Raw genomic sequence first — 20,751 nt, forward strand, 5'->3', positions numbered from 1 at the left:
AGGTGGACCACTGTCAAAATTATTTCGTTTGATTGATTGATTGTATACTGTTTAACGGCCCCCTCAAAAAAATTTACTGATATGGAGACGTCACCATTTCCGGTGAGGGACTGCAAATTTAGGACTATGCTCGGCACTTACGGCCTTTGAGCAGGGAGGGATCTTTATCGTGTCATACCTGCTGTGACACGGAGCCTCGGTTTATACGATATTATCCGAAGGATCGCCCCATTTAGTCGCCTTTTACAACAAGCAAGGGGGTACTGAGGACCTATTCTAACCCGGATCCCCACAGGGCAACAATTATTTCGACGCTTCGATGGTATTCGAACACAATTATTTCGATGCTTCGATGGTATTCGAGATATAAAAAGTTTAATTGTACATTCATTTTTAGAAGAACTTAACATTTGGGTTAACGATAACCCCAATATCGTAGATCATGTGGATGTTTCAGGAGGTTGATAATCACTAATTTGGCAGAACTGTGTGACAGACAAACCTTAGAAGTAAGTAACTATTGCGTATCTTTACACTTTTGTTATGTATTCTCAAAAACAACTTCCTTTGTATGCTCTAACTGCACACAAATCCAAGATATCGTTGAAATAGGTTAAAAATGTAAGCTATTTTGTCTAAGTTTTTTATAAACTTTACTGTAGATTTTTTTTTGGTTATTACATCATTTCGCAAAAAGCGACATTTCAAGTTTCCTTTCACAAAATGATGTAACATTCATAAATACTTCAAGTATCATTTCCGTGCGTTGCAAGATCTAATTTTTTTTCTGTTTTCGTTGGATAAAGTACAACAGAGACAGAGAGAAAAAAAATCATGTATTAGGCGCAAAACACACTTGTATTTTTATAATGTTTAGATTGTGGCTTCATAAACGTTTTAAATTTGAGACATTTACTTTCTTTTTGACGTTAGGAATTTTAATACTTGGGATAGGATTGGCTGAAACAAATGGAGGTGAGTTGTGCATATTTACTAGAATATGATTATGTAGAACGTCAGTAAATGTATCCTAGGATGAAAATGTACAATTTAGTCATCTATACCGGTGTATTCAATGAGAGATTAGAAAAGGTGGCTGAACCACGGAGCTCTTGCAGTTATATTACAGTTCAATTTCAATCACCTTTCAATTGTCTGATAGCGTTTCGTGCAAACCGTGTAGCGTTTCGTGTAAAACGTGCAGCGTTTCTTGTAAATTCAAAAGCGTTTCGAGCAAACAATGTAGCGTGCGAGAAGCGTGTGAGATATGTGCGCGTTTGTGCAAAAAACGTGTAAAATTCATTCGGAAGTCATTTCATTTTTTGATATGGCTATTGATGGGTCAAGATCTCAAATAGTGTAAGTATTTTATTATTGAATTAGTTATGCTTGTGATATTTCAGGAGTTAAAACCTACTTGGTTTGCACGAAATGCTGCAGGGTTTACACGAAACGCTACACGGTTTGCCAGACCTTTTTTGGGTTAGTAGCACGTCTCAGGGTCTATATTTGTTTTGATAACCAAACTATAGCTGTAAATTTTGAAAATCTTCAAATCAGCGTTTAAATGTTAAGTGTTTTTAATCCAGCACTTATCCTAATTCAATGCGCACGGAAGTGATAAATGGGTGACAAACTATTCTATTTTATTACATTTTCTCAGTTCATGTGAATATTTTTTTCATAACTCTGATACGGGTACTTTTCGCGTCGAAAAACATAGAGCACATGCATGTTTACCGATGTGAAATTTTTATACAAAAGATGCATCAAAACAAATACATATGAAATACATAAAATTATTAGGATGGGTGGTCTTTTATTCTGATTTTTTTTTTTGATAAGAAAAAAAATATATATTCTACAAATTTGTTGAAAATTGAAATAAAGGTAAAAAAATCGAAAATTGGTATACTTTGCGACATTTCTGTGACCTTTGTGAAATATATCTCTATAAATGAACTCCATTTTGTCACATGAATAACTAGATACTGTCGGTGATGAACTACTAGGAAAAACAATTTCTATGGATAGCTTTTAATGTTAGTATTTAGAATAAAGATAATGTAGAACTACACACATTTTGCTTGATTTTTTTAATGTTACATTTTGTCTAGGGGGAGGGGAGGGGCATGGCTGCTTTCTAATTTCTCGTTGAGTGTACAGATACACTCGTTGAAATACAATGTGTATGTTTTTTGTTAATAATTAATCTGAAACATAGAGTATGGCCAGTATATTAAGCGGAATTGTTCATATGTGTTCTGTCAAAAGAAAGAGAGAAAGAGAGAGGAGAGGAATAGAGAATTCAATCTTAATCGAGTTAAAACATATTAGGGTTTTTCAAATAGTTTTTAATCCTACCTAAAATAACTTGTCAGATTTTCTTTTACATTTAAAATAACCCAAAATGAGAGACTAGACTTTATACATACATTTCTTCGCAGACAAGTCGATCTTTCTTTATTTAGGCAAAAGGAGTATATAATTGTATTCATGATAAAGAAATATCACAATGATTTATTGTTTATGTGCATGAATGAAATGTTTTTTAATGATAAAATGCATTTTATATAAGCAGTTCGTTTGATAAAACAGAATTTATTTGACGGTGGCTGTTCTTACTAAATATATGTACATGTAAGTTAGGCAGAAAAGCACATAAGCTATTGAAGTTAGGTAGAGTGTCCTTATTGAAGTTAGGCAGATTGTTCCTATCCTTTTGCAAATAAGCACTTCCTTGTGTAAGACTGATAAACAAGAAGAACCTTCACTAGAAAAAGCTTCACACTTTCAAATAAATATCTTAATATTAACTTCTTCGTAAAGAACTATTTTTGACCTAATTTGTCTGCAGAAGAGACTGTACTTTTTTCAGTGAAACTATACAGCTTACCGTGGAATTATGTTTTTGCTTCCAATTCTGTACATTTTATGAAATTTCAAGATAATAAAATTCATTAAAGCCTTGGAGATCTTTTTAAGACCCAACCCGTCCCCTAAAAGAATATTGAAGAATTTCTTGTACAAGAAATGAATTTTAATATAAAATTGTCTTTTGCACCGATAATAAAAAATATTTATTAAGTATTTAATTTTGATATTGTGCAAATAACACGTAAGTCTTTTTATGGAGAAAAAAAAAGATAACTATAAGATAAAATTTGAGTTATTTAGAATAAGTATAATTCTTTCATAAGCTTCAGTTCATCTGTATTTTTTCCTACCGTAAATATTGCATTCAAATTAATTACTTTGCATTTTTAAATTTACATGAACAACAAAAACCAGACCCAACAAACCAAATGCCATCATCCTCAAAACCGTTATATTATATAACAACTTAATTAATCTATATTTGTTGTTAATATAATTACAAAAAAAACTGAAACTTTCGAATCACTATAGTAAAAACTTTGGAACTTTGATTTACTATGGAAAAAAATTGGAACTTTAAATAAATATGGTAAAAACTTCGGAACTGATTTAGTGAAAACTTTGGAACTTTGATATACTGTAGTAAAAACCTGCGAACTTTAATTGCTAAGGCGAAAACTTAGTAACTTTGATTAACTATAGTTAAAAGTTAGGAACATTGATTTACGATGGTGAAAACTTTGAAACTTTGATCTTTGTTTTAATAGGGTGAAAAATTTGGATTTTTATTTATTTTCATACATATATATTGTGTGTTCATCTTGACCTTGTGGGGAGATGACTAAAAAAGGCTTTGCCTGCTACCCAACCGCATTCACCTAATGTGAATAAAATTTTGTTTAATTATAGATACAGGGAGTATAATCCCTTTACACAACTTTCCGCTTAGTGTACTACCCTCCTACAATGTGTTTGCAGCACAAGCGCTTTGCTTCAGAGTCCATCCCCTACTAAGATTACAGACATACAGACAACTCAGATCAGACCCATCCAATCATGTAAACACCTGTAATGATAACACATGTATTAAGTTTATCACTTTATTATTGATACTTTGAGCACAAAAACACACATTTGTTACAATCAACGTAATTGGAGATAAAAAGGCCGCAATTTTTGTGGGGGACGGGGGATACCTACAAATGTACCAAAATAACAATGGGCACATGGGGGGCCGAGTGTAAGCACAAGTGCCCGAACCGAACGGTCACCACGTTCTGGACCAGTGAATGCGGGACTGCCCTTCTCCCTGTCTCCAGCGCCACCTGGTGTACCCATTTACTTTACCAGACTGTGGCCTCCCCCCGCTTGTGCGAGGTGGAGGTGGAACCAGCCATGACAGGCCATGAACCACGGATGTTACCATATAATGTTACTTTAGACAACTTATGTGCTACATGTTCTTATGTATCACATACCAAAACGCCCCCCTGCTTTGATGCAGGGTGGGGAGACAACCAGGTTATGGGGCCACTTGATCCCAACATACACAAAAGTATCCCCCAGTCCCCACCCCCCATCCCGGAATTGCGACAATAAAGGATTAAAGGATAAGTTCCCAAATATGATTTCCCCATTTATAATTAACTAGGCTTCCCCTGTTATGAAAGTGTTCATGGTAGTTGATTTACACTACATGCACTAGAAAGTCTAATGAACTGGTGTAAGCGTGTAATTAGTCCTTGATGGTCAAAGGCTCTGGCTTCTCGCACTTTCCTACACTGATGGGTGCATGGTATCCCCATGGGTCCACATTCCAGTGTCCTGCAAGATAAAACAAAACACAGCAGAAAGGAAAACTCTTAAATTATGGTAAGCAATGACCTTTCAACTATTAATTACAGGGGTGGGTGGGCTGGGAAAAAAGCGTCTGGTTTCAACAATTTGCTGGTTTGAAAAGGGGGATAACTTCCGGTGCACATTTATGATTAACTCGTACGTAGTTTGACTCGTAATACATCTTTGTATATTTCTGATGTAATACCTTGTGTACACTTCGGCCCAACTACCAAACATTAAAAACCCTGTCCTAAATTAATAATTTACTATTTGATATAAAATCAAATAATCTTGATTAATTATAGATACAGGGAGTATAATCCCTTTACACAACTTTCCGCTTAGTGTACTACCCTCCTACAATGTGTTTGCAGCACAAGCGCTTTGCTTCAGAGTCCATCCCCTACTAAGATTACAGACATACAGACAACTCAGATCAGACCCATCCAATCATGTAAACACCTGTAATGATAACACATGTATTAAGTTTATCACTTTATTATTGATACTTTGAGCACAAAAACACACATTTGTTACAATCAACGTAATTGGAGATAAAAAGGCCGCAATTTTTGTGGGGGACGGGGGATACCTACAAATGTACCAAAATAACAATGGGCACATGGGGGGCCGAGTGTAAGCACAAGTGCCCGAACCGAACGGTCACCACGTTCTGGACCAGTGAATGCGGGACTGCCCTTCTCCCTGTCTCCAGCGCCACCTGGTGTACCCATTTACTTTACCAGACTGTGGCCTCCCCCCGCTTGTGCGAGGTGGAGGTGGAACCAGCCATGACAGGCCAAGAACCACGGATGTTACCATATAATGTTACTTTAGACAACTTATGTGCTACATGTACTTATGTATCACATACCAAAACGCCCCCCTGCTTTGATGCAGGGTGGGGAGACAACCAGGTTATGGGGCCACTTGATCCCAACATACACAAAAGTATCCCCCAGTCCCCGCCACAGGACATAGACACTATGTCCCCCCACAAAAATTAAGCATTTGTAATGAAACATCAAGTTAATTTGGAGGATATACATTGGCTCTCTTGATTAAAACATGTGTAGAGCAGACTGCAGGTTATTAAGGTAAACCTCAAGACCAGTTTTTGACAAGTGGGTACCATCATGCCTGAACAATTGTATTTCTGAGATTTTAATGTTTGAGTCATTGTTTATGTAACAGCCATTTCTTCAGTAGTTATAAACTTTTTGATAGACTTGTTAACTTTGAGCCGTTTCTTGTTAATTTTTGCACCTGCTATTGGAGGGGCACCATGCCAGTACAGCCTAGGTAACATTGGGGAAAAGATTAAAGTGGTACTTGGAAGAAGTGCGTTATAGCGATGCAGGCTGCACTGTATTTGATGAATAAGTTTGATGCTTGTTAAATCTGGTGTAGTTAAATCATTAGATCCAAGGTGTATCAATAGAAATTTGGGTGTAGAATACTGAAGTAAATAATCAGAAAACTGCCTTGTCTAACTGATCCCAAAGCATACCCCTACGTCCTAACAAAGTAATTGTGGCAGGTAAAATAAGGTTACTTCCCCCTGATGGTAGGTTGCAGCATGATGGCCTGCCCAGAATGGAATTGATGATCCCATTATCCAAATGGTTGGGGTACCTGAAAATTCTTTGGTAGAGTTAGTAGGTGCTACAATAACAAGGGGACAGCTTTACTGTCTCCTAATGCAAGTTAAATATGAAGTTGATCGCCACCTTCCTTTTATTTCAGTATCCAAGAGGCCTTGTTTGGCAAGCTCGGTTGCCATGCCGATTCTGAAACTATGCGACCCAAAGTGCCCGGTGACCCCAATGAATTGTAATGCTTTTGTAAAATGACTTGAAACTGATACTTAGTAAGTGGCTTAGAATTTAGATGTGTAACATGTGTAAGAAGCTTGTCATTTCTTTGTAAACCCTCCCTTAAAAATACATTATTTAAGATTTTGTATGTGTGTGTGTCCTGAAAGTCATGTATTTTGTGTATACATGTATGAGATTGCATTTAGGTACAGTGATACTCTTCTGTATGACATATTATTAAGTGAGAGGGAACCAATAAAATTCATGAGCTATTGCACTGGTGCTGGCCAAATAATTTGGAAATTAAATTCTGAAATGAAGTTTTGAAATTTGTTCAGCGCTGTTGAATATGCTCGATGTGTAAATGGTGCTATTGAGCATTGTAATAATTGATCTGCTTCAAGCATTATATTTCCCAGATGTGGCTTGGTAGTGAGGTGGGCCCTAAGTCTGCCTGCGGTGCCAGTCGCCTGAATCTGCCCCACTGAAATTGAGATAAGGAGCCTACAATGGTTTTGGTTGTGGGAAAATACTAGTATAAGGCCTTAATACTAATATTTGACTTTAGGCATATTAACACAAGCTTGCGAACAAGATTCATGACCCTATCAGATTTTGATGTGTTGTTGATGATGTGGACAACTGAACTGACATGTTGTCAATATGGAAGACAAGTCTAGAATTGGCAATGTGGCTCTACCATAATATAATAGTGACCATGACGGGGAAAAGTTCCAGGAAAGTCATGTCCCTTGTAATACTTAGTTCAACCCGAAGGCTTGGTCAGACCCCATAAGCCCATTTCCCCCTAAACATTTGCTAAAGTAGATGCCAAAACCCTCCAATAGTTCCCCCTGAGCTACCTGTGAAAAGTTGAATTGCAAATCCAGGGCTGGGTAAATATAACCGATATACCATTGTAAGATTGCAAAAAAGTTTTCCATACTGTGAGGTCAGCTTTTCTGTTCTTTGTTACCCTTCTTCTGTGATATGGTGGGTGAAGAAAAAAAAAAATCTGGGGGGGGGGGGCTGCGACTCGTTTTAGTGCTAGTTCTTTTGAATTTTACTTTCAGCTTTTACTGTATTAGCCTTGAGACTAGGGAGGTTAGAAGAGTTATGGGTTGTCCTGAGGCCCAAATATTGGAGATTAGAACCATACTTAAACCCTGGAATATGAATTCACAATCAGAGTATCCAACTAAATGTTTACATAAATTTTGTACAAATGTAACTTGATTAGTGTTGTACCCAAAGAATATAATGAACCATTATTTTGAACACCTGATACTTGGGTGGTTAGCTTCGCACTTGCTGCATGCATGTCTGTACTTGCACTTAGGGAAGAAAGGGCAACTTACTCCCTTGTAAAATTGATTACAATAAAATGCCAAAGTACGGTTTGGATTGCTTGGGTAAGAACTTTGACTTTGAGAAGAGGTTCGATTATATGTTTGAATAATTTCGTCCTTGTTAGATATGTACAAAAGCCAAAATTCCTGATTAATTTGACCCCATGACAACTGGGGGTGGTTGGCCATTTTTAAACGAAATTGCTCGTCGTATTTAAACCAATTATTTGACCTAGTAGCAGCGATTCTGATATCTCTGAGATACTTGAGTAGTTCTTGAGCCCGTGTTGGAAATTTCTCCAACATAATGCTTGTAAATATAATAAAAGTCGATGTCCACTTATCGATTGTGAGAATGGTATTTGTTTTTTGTTTGACAATGCATAGCCGCCCTTCTTTAATTTGTATGTCCCCTTGTGATTCATAATCTTGTAATTAACAAGCTGTTTTAGAAAACAGTGAGAAATCTATAAATTTGCACTCCCATATTTGTTTTTTTAATTTTCTGAGGGACGTGTGAACCTACGGAATCATAACAACTGATATCTTGTAGTGGTTGACTTGAAAAATTTGAATTTGACTCACCGCTTCCACTGGGGATTCCAGGGATGCTTTGTTCTATTTGTGGTGTCAACGTCGGTTGTATAGTATCGGATGGCAGAGGAAGTGTTTCTGGGGGAATTCCATCGGCGCCTGTTGCCTCGGCCGGGACCCGGCGTGTTGGCGAGAGATTTGTCCTGGGCCTAGTGCTTTGCCTGCACCGGTGCCCTCTGCCTCTCGATGGGGTTCCTATAGTCTCCCTCCGCTTCCTGGACGCTCTTTTGGTCATCGACGTTCTAACTGGTGGCATAATTTCGGTTCTGTGGACGTGATGGCCTTTGATTACTTCGTGTAGAAAAAAGCGTCTGGTTTCAACAATTTGCTGGTTTGAAAAGGGGGATAACTTCCGGTGCACATTTATGATTAACTCGTACGTAGTTTGACTCGTAATACATCTTTGTATATTTCTGATGTAATACCTTGTGTACACTTCGGCTCAACTACCAAACATTAAAAACCCTGTCCTAAATTAATAATTTACTATTTGATATAAAATCAAATAATCTTGAATAAATGAAAAAAAAATTAGAACTTTGCTTTCTCTGGTGAAAAATTTGGAACTTTGATTAACTATGGCGAAAACTTTAGAACTTTGATTTAATGTGCTAAAAACTTTGGAACTTTGAATTATTATGGTGAACATTTTGGAACTTTGGTTTACTATGGTGAAACTTTTGAACTTAGATTTTAGATTTTTTTAAGTTCGGGTATGTTTGTTTTCATTCATATTTGACAAATTTGAAACTATTTAAAATTCATAAGTAAGTACACAAACATTTTGATACACAAAACTATGGTGCATAATAAAATTCAATGATATACGAAAAAATGTTCACCAGGTTGTTGATTGTGTTTTCTTAAAGACAAATTCCTTAACCCGAAAAGTGCTGGGAGCAACTTTTTCATGCCCAGGAATTATATAAAGTTTAGCCGTCTTTTGATAATCTTCATGTATTAACACTCTACGCATTGAAATAATGTAAAATTACAGAAAAAATAATCAGCGCACAACTTGCTCCCAGCACTTTTCAAACTAGAAGCGACAATAACTGCATGTGTAAAAAGTATCATATTTAACAGTAAAGGGGATATTGTTGAACTTTAGAGATTTTCGACGGGTTTAGCCTGTTATTGTAGTACGTTTGTGTAGAAAAGTGCATGAATGTGGCTTTATAAGAACTCTATTTGTTATCAATTTAATAAGACTTTGAAATATTGTTTAATGCATTTAAAAGTATGACTTATTCTTAATCAGATCACGCTTTTCTAGTATTAAATTTCATATTTACAAGATTTAATAATAGCTAGATCTGCGTTTCAAGTGCAGAGAAACTGTGTGCTTTAATGACAAGATACATTTAAGTTACACATAAATTCATGCTTACAATAATAAGGAGAAATCACTGTATATAAAAGTGTACAAAATTTTTTTTTTATTAATTCGCCGAGATTCATTTGTGCAGTATCACAGTGACGTCATAATCGAATTTCCGAAGATCTGCATAGATATACTTTTGGCATTCATTAACCTAACTGCCAAATGTCATGGAAAGGTCCTTATTTTATTTCTGGACACTAAAATGCACGTTCTGATCTGTGATTACGTATATTGCATATCATTATCATCATTATTTCTTTAAACCGCAAAGCCTGTCTTTTCCTTAAACTTCAATGAACAAACAAAGGAATTGAGGCGTTTGATATAAGTTATATTTCTAATCAAAAAAGATTCCAGTATCGTATTCCACCATGTTTTTAGGTAAAGAATAAACCTTTTATTTCCTAGATATACATGGACTTTTGTATCCAAACCTTTACATGTTCTGGATATTAAATATCTGTTTGTGTTCTTCTTCATCACCATATACCAATAGTTTTGCTTGGCAAGTTATAACTGGTGACATAAATATATTCATTATTAACACATTAGATGACTACTTCTAAAAGTTGATAGATATATAGAACAAATATCTTTCAACTGGCGTCGTATTTCATAAATATCAGGGATTCGGTAGAAGGTTATGCAAAGCAATGGGCAAGTCATGATAAAAAAGACTTTGAGACTTTGTCAGAATGGATTAAATATGTCAGATGTTTGTTAGAATTTCGCATTAAGAGATTGAGGTGCAAACTGAAAATCATCTTTCTTTCTGTATTCAATAATTAATTCAGAGGTGAAAAAAGAGTAAGATTACACAGTCAGTATTTACTGATCCCTGCTGACATATCAGGTAACATTGTTTTGTTTTTAAGGCTCATTAAATAAAATGTTTTTGAAATGATATTGGATTGAATTTTATTTAAGTTTATTTGTTAGTCCAACCACATCCCTATAGTTAGGAGAAAATTCTTCAAAATCATATTACAGTTTTGAATATTTTTGATATTCCAAATAGCCAAAATGAATTTGATTTGCCATATCTTTTTTGGATTCCGAAACGTCATAGAAATCTTTACAAACAGATGCAAAGTTGTAGTATTTGTTCTACCAAGTCTCTTTCTTTACTTTTTTCCCCTCGCTAACATATTGACAGTAATGAAGGAAAAACTTCAAGAGTATTGTACAACAAAATATTCGAGAAGTGATATATATATTGGACAAAATAAATTAGGGATCATTGACAATTTCATACATTAAAGTAAACCTTTGTACGCACTTGGCAGAATTTATGAAAAACAAACATTGACATTATATTTATTCAATATTTAATCAGAAACCTCGATTTCATTTCATGAATTTTAGTTCCTTGTGCACAGAACAACTTGTCACTGAATGACGTGAAAAAATCTGGCAGGAAAAAAAACAAATTGTAATTTACAGAACATGTCCAATTTTTTTTTTTTCAAAATGCCATCAATACTCCGTATGACCTCCATTTGCTCTCAGAACAGCCTGGCATCGATGTTGCATATTCAATAAAGGATTCACAATGTTTAGTTGTGGGAGATTGTTCCATTCCTGTTTCAGTGCGTTTTCAAGGTGATCCAAAGTCTGTAGTTGGTTTGGACTTAGTTAAAGTTAATGCTGAAGTTGATCCCACACATGCTGGATAGGATTCATGTCCGGTGAGACAACAGGCCACTCCATATGCTCAATAGTTTCCCTCTGAAAAAACTCCTTAACCAAATGAGCACGGCCGTTATCGTCCATCAGAATGAAATTTGGCCCTATTGCTCCTGCAAACAATCTGACGACAGGGAGTAGAATTTCATCCCTGTATTGGAGGGCAGTAAGTGTTCCGATCCTAATGTCAGTGCGACCCGCTAGAGGGATCTAATCCCATATCATCACAGAGTCACCCCCAAACCGATTGTGTTCAGCCACCAATGCCTGACTGTATATCTGTTTGGCCTCTCTCCACAAACGCCTACGACCATCGTGAAAGTCAAGGCAGAATCGGGGCTTATCTGTGAACATAACCGGCTCCCACCCTCCCCTCGTCTATAACAATTCACATGTTCACGAGCAAATTCCAAGCGTGCTTGTCGATGACGTGGGAGAAGTTTGGGGCGCACTACTAGCCTGTAAGCCCTGAGGTTAGTAGCATGGAGTCTGTTTCTTAAGTCTGGGGTGTAATGTGTAAGCATGCGGCAACATTAAACTAACGAGCCAGTCTTGGGGCTGGTAGAAAACATTGTCTCCGAGCCAACGTTACTATGTACTGCTCTTGGCGCTGCGTTGTAGCACGGGGTCGTCCAATCCTAAGCCTCTCATTGACTGTACCGGTCCCCTGTAATCGTGTCCAAACTCTAGATATGACACTCTGGGACACATCACACTGGAAAGCAACATCACGCTAGGTTTGTCCAGCTTGAAGCATTCCGATTGCTTGATTGCGCTCATTTACCTGTAAATGACATCTTTGTGGTGGCATACCTCTAATTAAGTCGTGTTCAATTGCTGATGACCTTTCCCAATAACGTAATGATGTCTGCTGACCGATTGTTTGCATTACACAACTACCCAGTGAGTACCTCATTCTTATGGTGCGGCTAATGGGCACGTGTAAATTGTGAAGACGGATTCAATCAGATGGACATTTAAAAAATGCAAGGAATTTTGGGAAAATTTGAAATCACCAAGATCAAGAACATATGATTAACATATGAGTTTTCGACTTTTTATACAATTGATTATTCCCTACAATGAATTAAACGCACAGACTTTTTGGCACCATTTATAGTTGTTTCGTCAATAAATAAACTGGAACTCGTAAATTTACGAGCCTTGTCATTGGTCATTTGCAAAATTACTTTGTTAAAAGTATTATTGTACATACTAGTACATTGACGTTGACATTATAAAGAAGTTTCTGATTAACAATATATTTGTTTTTTAGACCAGACAATCTATTGAAAATCCCTTGGATACCAATTGCCTTAATATAAGCAGACTTATTTCTGTATTCATTTGAAGCAAAAATCGTTCAAAATCTTTACCTGACAAGCAAATTCAAAGAATTGTGGTCCCCCGCTTTCGGTGTCTTTGTGGTCGAGATGTCAATTTTTATGACATATTGTGTCTAAAATTAACACCCTATCATTTGCCATTAATTTAGAAATTATTACTGAACTGAAGTTGATTTAAAAAAAAATTGGTTAATCGTGAATGTCAAGGTCAAGGGGTTAAAAATCATAGCATGCTCGGAAATATCTTGTCACCGGTAATGCATAAGCAAATATGAAAGCCCTATCTCAATATAAGGAACAAGGTGTGTTTGTGAAACACTGATGACCCCGTATTGCAACATTACGAAGATCAAACTTTTCTTAAATGCAAATGAAATATATCATAACCCAAATTTTAATCATAAATGTACTTGGTATTCAAAATTTTACAATAAATTTGAAATATTACGGTATGAATTCAAAAATAATTACAATGTTGGGTATAATCTTTGAATATTTATACAAGATCAACCTGAGTACATTGGATCTATTATCCAAACATTTAAAGATTTTTATTGTTACGTGTTTCATGGACAATTCCCTTTTGAAAAAGAAAGAAAGTAAGAGACGAACGGATCTAATTTTGTGTAGCTTGAACTAAACAGAAGAATTTAATTTTTATTTCCAGAAATGACTTACCGAGGGTTTGGTTACGTGGTGGATTCCTGTCCTACCAATGAGACAGAGTTTATCACAGCAGCTACCAGACTGAACTGTAGTGAGGATGAGTTTGGACGTAATCAGTATACATGTGTCCCTAACGAAGACATATCAACTCTGGTAGAATTCTGCTACAGCAAAATCGTCGGGTTTTATCAAAAGGGTAAAGATAAGTACATGTTACAATAACTAGAAAAAAAAAATGAACAGGTCTTTTCTTTTCTTGTATTAAATCTTGATAAAAATAAGAGATTGATTGATTGATTGTATACTGTTTAACGTTCCTCTCAAGAATATTTCACTGATATGGAGACGTCACCATTGCCGGTGAAGGGCTGCAAATTTAGGCACTTATGGCCTTTGAGCAGAGAGGGATCTTTATCGTACCAGCACATACTGAGGGACCTTGCTTTATACGTCTCATCCGAAGGACCGCCCCATTTAGTCGCCTTATGCGACAAGCAAGGGGGCACTGAGGACCTATTCTAACCCAGATCCCCACGGAGAGAAAATAAGAGAGAGAGAGAGAGAGAGAGAGAGAGAGAGAGAGAGAGAGAGAGTTGTGACATTCAAAATTAATTTAATTTCTTTACGTTAATATTTTCTTACTATTGTTAGAAATGCATCTAGACTTTCAAAGGATAAAATCTATTTAATTCAAAAAAATTAATACGAGTATGTAAATTAGACAAATTAAATGTAATTTCAGTAAAACTAAAACGATAAAATTTTTAAAAGTTGTTTATTGATAGAAACCATGATAATAATTGAATGAAATACATGTATCTACTGTTGTTGTTTTTCTCTATTATTTACATTGATTCATTTTTTTAAAAAAAGGAAATTGCTTGGTGACGACTGGGTATGGAGCCTTAGATCAAATCAGTTGTCAGAACTTTACAACCGGTTGTCCAGCAGCAAACTTCCGAGGAACTGACCTATACAAATGTTTGTGTTTTAATTCCTTTTAGCTGATTTGCGAACATTAATCTTGTTTATACATCAATGTGAGTTTCAATTCTATTTAGTTTCAGCTTGCAGTAAAATCAACACAGAAGACCAATGTTTTTATGCAGATCCATCATGTCCAAACATGTAAGATTTGCTCTTTAGCTTACCTGAACTGAAATCTCAAGTGAGCGTTTTTGATCACATTTTGTCCGGTGCCTGTCTGTCTAGCTGTCTGTCTGTCTATCTCTCTGTCCTTCTGTCTGTAAACTTTTCACATTTTCGACTTCATCTCTAGAACCACTGGGCCAATTTCAACCAAACTTGCCACAAAGCATTCTCTAGTGATGGGGATTCAAATGTGTTCAAAAGAAGGGTCACGTCATCATTCAAGGGGAAATAATTCGAAAAAAGTTAAAATTCGGTGGCATGATTTAAAAATCTTCTTCTCAAGAACCACTGTGCAGGAAAGATTAAACTTATTGTGAAAAATTCTCAAATAGTGCATATTCAAGTTCAAATCATGACCCGCGGGGTTTGGGCGGGGCCACAATGGCCGACCAAAGTTTTAGATAGAAATATATAGGAAAATTATTTAAAAATCTACTCAAGAATAACAAAGTCATAATTGGTCTTATTTATATGGAAGCATCCTCGGGTAGTATAGATTCAAATTTGTTCAATCATGACCCCCGGGGTAGGGCAGGACCATAATGGTCGATCAAAGTTTTACATATATGTAGAAATACATAGGAACATTCTTTTAAAACACTTTTTTAAGAATAACGAAGCCATTATTCATCATATTCATATAGAAGCATTCTCAGATAGTGTTTATTCAAGTTAGTTCAAATCATGACCCCCAGGGGTAGGGCGGGGCCACAATGGCTGACCAAAGTTTAACAGAGAAATATATAACAAAATTTTTAAAAAATCTTTTCAAGAATAGCAAAGCCGTGATTGGTTTTATTTATGTGGTAGCATTCTCAGGTAGTGTAGATTTAAGTTTTTGCAAATCATACCCTCTCCCATTAACGGAATGGTTGGGACTTCTGTTGGGTTTACAGTAAACTAATTTCTGCTTTTTTGGTAGCAAAGGTGAGTGATCTGGCCCATAGGCCTTTTGTTTAAATTTCTATGGTAATTTTTACAGCACGTTTCTTGAGACATTAGTCATACATTTGCATATCATTAGTTGTTTTATCTTGATTTTATAAGAAATATTCAAAAAAATACTAAAAAATATCATTCCTCGAAGTGAAAAATTAAGAGATGAAGACGTGATCATTGTTTTTCCCACACAAAGAAACATACCCATGGCTTAAATAAGCACCTATCAACTTGTGACCATTATAGCACAGAATCCACAACTGTCCATCCAAGTACAACGGCTGATTTTCTGAAGACAACTACCAATGCCACGATGAATATATTGACCACAGAGACTAGTACTGTAGATCAGCTAACAATGATCATTGGAATTGCCATCGCCTTCGGTGTAATTCTACTACTGTCTCTAGTTCTTATAATTAAAAAGGTCTGCAAGAAACGGAAATTAAAAACAGGAAACCAAGAAGATCAAATAGAAATGCGTACGTTGATAATCTGCTTTCATTTTTTAATACTGTTATTCTTTTCAGCGTTTTCTATTTTCTGCTCACCTGAGCCGAGTACTTATGTGAGCTTTTCTGATCAAAATTTATCCGCTGCCTGCTGTTGTCGTCGTCGTTAACTTTTCACATTTTCATCATCTTCTCCAGAATCACTGGACCAATTTCAACTAAACTTGCCACGAAGTATTGTTGAGTTAAGGGAATTCAAGTTTTTTTTTCAAATAAAAAAACACGCCCTCTTCCAAGGTGAGATAATGATGAATAAGTGATAAATTAATGATATCTTATAAAGACCTTTTTCTCAAGATCCATTGGACCACTTAAGATTGAACTCATGTAGAAGAGTCCTCATGTTGTTAAGATTCAAGACTGTTCAAATCATGACAACCGGGCATAAACTGGGACAACAATGGAGTTACATTGTTTAACATAGGAATACATAAGACAAAATCTTTTAAAATGTTTTTCTCAAAAACAGCAAAGTCGTGATTGGTCATAGAAATAAGGAAGCATCTTCTGAAATTGTAGATTTAAGTTTGTTCAATTCATAACCCTCGGGGGTAGGGTGCACAATGGATCAAAGTTTAACATAAAAGGAATAGATAAGAATAATCTTTAAAAATCTTCTTCTCAAGAACAACAAAGCCATGATTGGTCCTAGTTATGATTGTTCAAGTCATTACCCCTGGGGCAAGGGTGTGCCATTAAGGTGATCAAAGTAGGATTACAATGAAAAAAACATCTTAAATTGTTTCTTCTTAAGAACAGCAAAGCAGTTACTGTAGTTGGACATGGCTACATGGAAGTATCCTCAGGTAGTGTAGATTTAAGATAGTTCAATTCATGAATTCTTGGGGTAGATTGGGGCCAAAATTGGTGATCAAGTTTTAAAGTAGGAAATTAGGAATACATGGGAAAAATTAAAATTCTTCACAAAGCCTTGCTTGATCATTAATGTACTTTAAAAAGATCATTACTACTTTATTATTACTACTACATTTTACTTTAAAAAACATCAAAATAGTAATGACCAATTAGGAGAATAGAGAATAGAGAATGATTACTACACATCTCCTATCGGGTTTATGACAATTATCAGCGACGGGCACCTGTTCCTGTGTCAGATATGTGAGATCGTTGTAAATTCTCTATCTCAGTATCTAGAAACAGTAGAATAGATTTTAAAGAATATTATTTTAAAAGCTAAAATCTACAACATTTAGTTTTTTTTCTACGAGAGACATGTATTAATGATTTATTCTATTCATATGAAATGATTTTTAAGATGATGTCTTTCAAAGGCTAAAATATCCTGCGGTTTTGACAATTAATTAAGAAACGAAATTGATCGGGTATATAAGGGATCTTCCGGAAAAGGCGTAATTCATATAAATTCTGTCTAAATAATCAAAAATATATATTTCCATGAAAAAATACACGTACATGTGTTTAAGCACTATTGAATGTTATGCGGCATTCATGTAAATTTTGATTCGATTATCGGATCATCATTCTTTATCACTTGACGAAATTTTGTTTTCTAAATGTAATTAGAAAATTAAAAATCATTTTAAATAAATATTTATTTTACAATATTATAATATTATTTAGACATATTTTTTAGTATGCGAATTTAATTACGATAAGTAAAAAACACAATTAAGATTGAATAATAAATCTTTAGTCAAAATATTGCTTCATTGATAAGGAAAAAAAAATATCTGATTATAATTTTGACAAGCTAGTGAAAAGAAATTGCTATATTGAGACTAAAATTAAATATCACTGAAAGGTGACGGAAAGGTCACTGAAAGAAGACAGAAAGGTCACTGAAAGTCGCCGGAAAGGTCACTGAAAGTTGACGGAAAGGTCACTGAAAGTTAACGGAAATATGTCCGCTGAATGGTGACTGAACCCTTGACCCTGGGGCCACATAAAATTCACAATTTTGGTAGAAGCACTCTTGCTCATTATAACTATTTACTTACTTGGTTTATTTAATACCCAGGGGCAGAGAAGAAGATTTTCAAAGAAATCATGTTTTTTTACTATATAATCAATAGAGCCCCACCCTAGCACCAGAACCCCTGACCCTGGGGCCATAAAATTTACAAATTTGGTAGAGGCACTCTTGCTCATTATAACTATGTACTTAGTTGGTTTATTTAATACCCAGGAGCAGAGAAGATTTTCAAAGAAATAATGCATTTTCACTATATACTTATTTAGCCCCGCCCTAGCACTAGAACCCCTGACCCCAGGGCCATGAATTTCACAATTTTGGTAGAGGACTCAATGCTGATTACAATCATGCAAATAGTTTGACTGCTTGATGTCCAGGAGTAAAGAAGAAGATTTTTAAAGATTGCATTAATTTAAGTGGTTTTGGCCCCACCCCTCAAGCCCCAGGGGGGCAGGGATCATGAAATTCACAATTTTTGTTCCCCTTCACCCATAGATGCTTTGTGCCAAATTTGGTTGAAATTGGTTCAGTGGTTGCAGAGAAGAAGCTGAAAATGTTCAAATGTTAACACACGACACACGACGGACGACGACGGACGAAAACGGATAGCAATAGGTCACCTGAGTTTACTCAGGTGACCTAAAAATAAAACAAAAGGAAGTCGTCTGATTCCGCCGTGACCATAAAAGACAAGTAAATATTCACACCGAATCAATTTATAGAATTAATCGATTTAATTCCAAACGTATACAACTTGATTTAAGAATTCAATATTATATTAGGCTATTTGGTTAGATCTTGTTTATCTAATTTTAAATTGGTTACGGACTTTCAACATCCCGACCTTCAAATATGCCTCATATGAGATTACCGGGTCAGTCTAAAATAATTTTTATGGTTTAATAATTCATTTGCCGAATTAAATCTATTTTTGTCATTATTAGAAACAGTACACACAGAGTTTAATAGCAATGATTTATTATCATTTAGTCGGAAAAGTCGCATTTCACTCTTTTAATATTTGTTAATTAATTTTTCTGTTTTGTATTGTAAAGAAAAAAGTATTTAACCATTCAATGTTCATTAATAAATACGAGGTTTTAAGTATCTGATATATAAATGTTTACATTACATAAGTCAGAGCTTAGCGTAAACGTACATGTGCAGTTGTAGCAGATTCATATTCTCATGACACAGTTTACTTGTACATGTATTAATGAAGAGCGCCATTATTTTAACATTTTTTTAGATTTCTATTCAGGAAATTAATTTTCTTGAACTGTTTAATTCTTGATAGATCTATCATGTTAAATTTATTGATTTTTTAAAGCCGTTTTCTTTTAACCTTTCTTTCAGCCGGTCTTCTACTTGTATTTTTTTGTAAGATATTAATATTTAATTACGATTTTTGGATACAACGCAGATTGTAAGCTTTAGACATTAAATACAAATATTTACTTTATTGCGTAATTTTTTTCCGTGAAATTACTTAAATTTGTACTTATAGATAAATTTATTAGATATGAAATTAAAATGCATATTTTTTCATAAATAATAAATCTGTTTACAGAGTTTCAAAATTCACACCCATGAGAAGAAGTTATAGAAATTACAGTTTTCATTTTATAATAATCCATTTAATCACTGTTAATTTTTTATAAATAAATAAACAACTTTTGTAAAATTACCACAGAAATCTCAAGTTCTTTTTATAATAATTTAATGTACATTATAATTTACATTTGAAGCTCTGCAAGTATTTAAATTAAAATATGATTTAAGTTAAATAATCTTTAATCTTTGAATTTAATTTAAAATAATCCGTTCGTCTTGTCAGAAAAGGTTCCGCATTTTGAAACAATCCTATCAGGTTTTGCGTTTATCCTATCTTGAAGATCGTTTATCAGGTCTATCGTGTTTTGCGTTTATCGTGTTTCGTGTATCGTGTTTTGCGTGTATCGTGTTTTGCGTTTATCCTATCGTGCGTGTATCCTGTCCTATCGTGCGTGTATCCTATCGTATCGTGCGTGTATCCTATCGTATCGTGTGTGTATCCTATCGTATCGTGTATCCTGTAAAGAATAACGATGCGGGTACTGTATCTGAAATGTGACTGAAAGTCAACTGAAAGGTCACTTGAATGTATGTGCCATTCAGTGGCTGAATGGCCACTGAAAAGTCACTGACAGACGTCTTTCAGTTTTAACTGAAAGGTCTTGTTTCTTCCTGTGCGAGTTTTATATTTTCTTTGAGTAAATAATATAGTCGAAAACACCTATTTTGCCTAAACCCTTTTACTACCAGAGATTTAGCGTTTTACTGGAAATTGACTAAAGAATTTTATTAAAAATTAAGACATTTTCTAGTAACTTTTACATAAAACAACCTTTATATTTTCTGAACGGTAATATCCTAAAGTATTGAATTATGTTATTGAAAATGTAATCACCGTTGCCATGGCAGCAAGTTTGCAAATAACACTTCCATAACAGAAGATTTAGTGACACTATTATAACAAAAAAAATATTATCAATTACTTTTCGGTTATACTGGTCAATTTTATTAAAAAGTGAGGGAATAACAATTACGTAATGTTTGTCATCCATTAGCATGTTAAGGCCTTTTGGCACAGCTGA

General features: G+C 35.0%; 2 protein-coding genes across 2 annotated transcripts in view; one reads left to right on the forward strand and one right to left on the reverse strand.

The window, feature by feature from the left end:
• Nucleotides 1-721: 721 nt before the first annotated feature.
• Nucleotides 722-20,751, forward strand: part of LOC134265406 (uncharacterized) — a 69,556-nt gene continuing 49,526 nt past the window's right edge. The window contains exons 1-5 of the mRNA XM_062747616.1: nt 722-975; nt 13,560-13,754; nt 14,432-14,539; nt 14,620-14,686; nt 15,896-16,131. The gene's annotated coding sequence lies outside the window, so the exon portion shown is untranslated. The remainder of the gene's footprint in view (nt 976-13,559; nt 13,755-14,431; nt 14,540-14,619; nt 14,687-15,895; nt 16,132-20,751) is intronic.
• LOC134265402 (uncharacterized) lies at nt 4,536-8,880 on the reverse strand. The gene is made up of 2 exons (XM_062747612.1): nt 8,468-8,880; nt 4,536-4,701 (listed from the first exon to the last, which is right to left on the reverse strand). The coding sequence occupies exons 1-2, from the start codon at nt 8,730-8,732 to the stop codon at nt 4,613-4,615; spliced, it is 354 nt and encodes a 117-aa protein (XP_062603596.1). The 5' UTR covers nt 8,733-8,880; the 3' UTR covers nt 4,536-4,612.

Source organism: Saccostrea cucullata, unplaced genomic scaffold (assembly GCF_032062105.1).
Source record: "Saccostrea cucullata isolate Sc308-1 unplaced genomic scaffold, CSIRO_AGI_Scuc_v1 ctg2061, whole genome shotgun sequence".
Taxonomy (NCBI): Eukaryota; Metazoa; Mollusca; class Bivalvia; order Ostreida; family Ostreidae; genus Saccostrea; species Saccostrea cuccullata.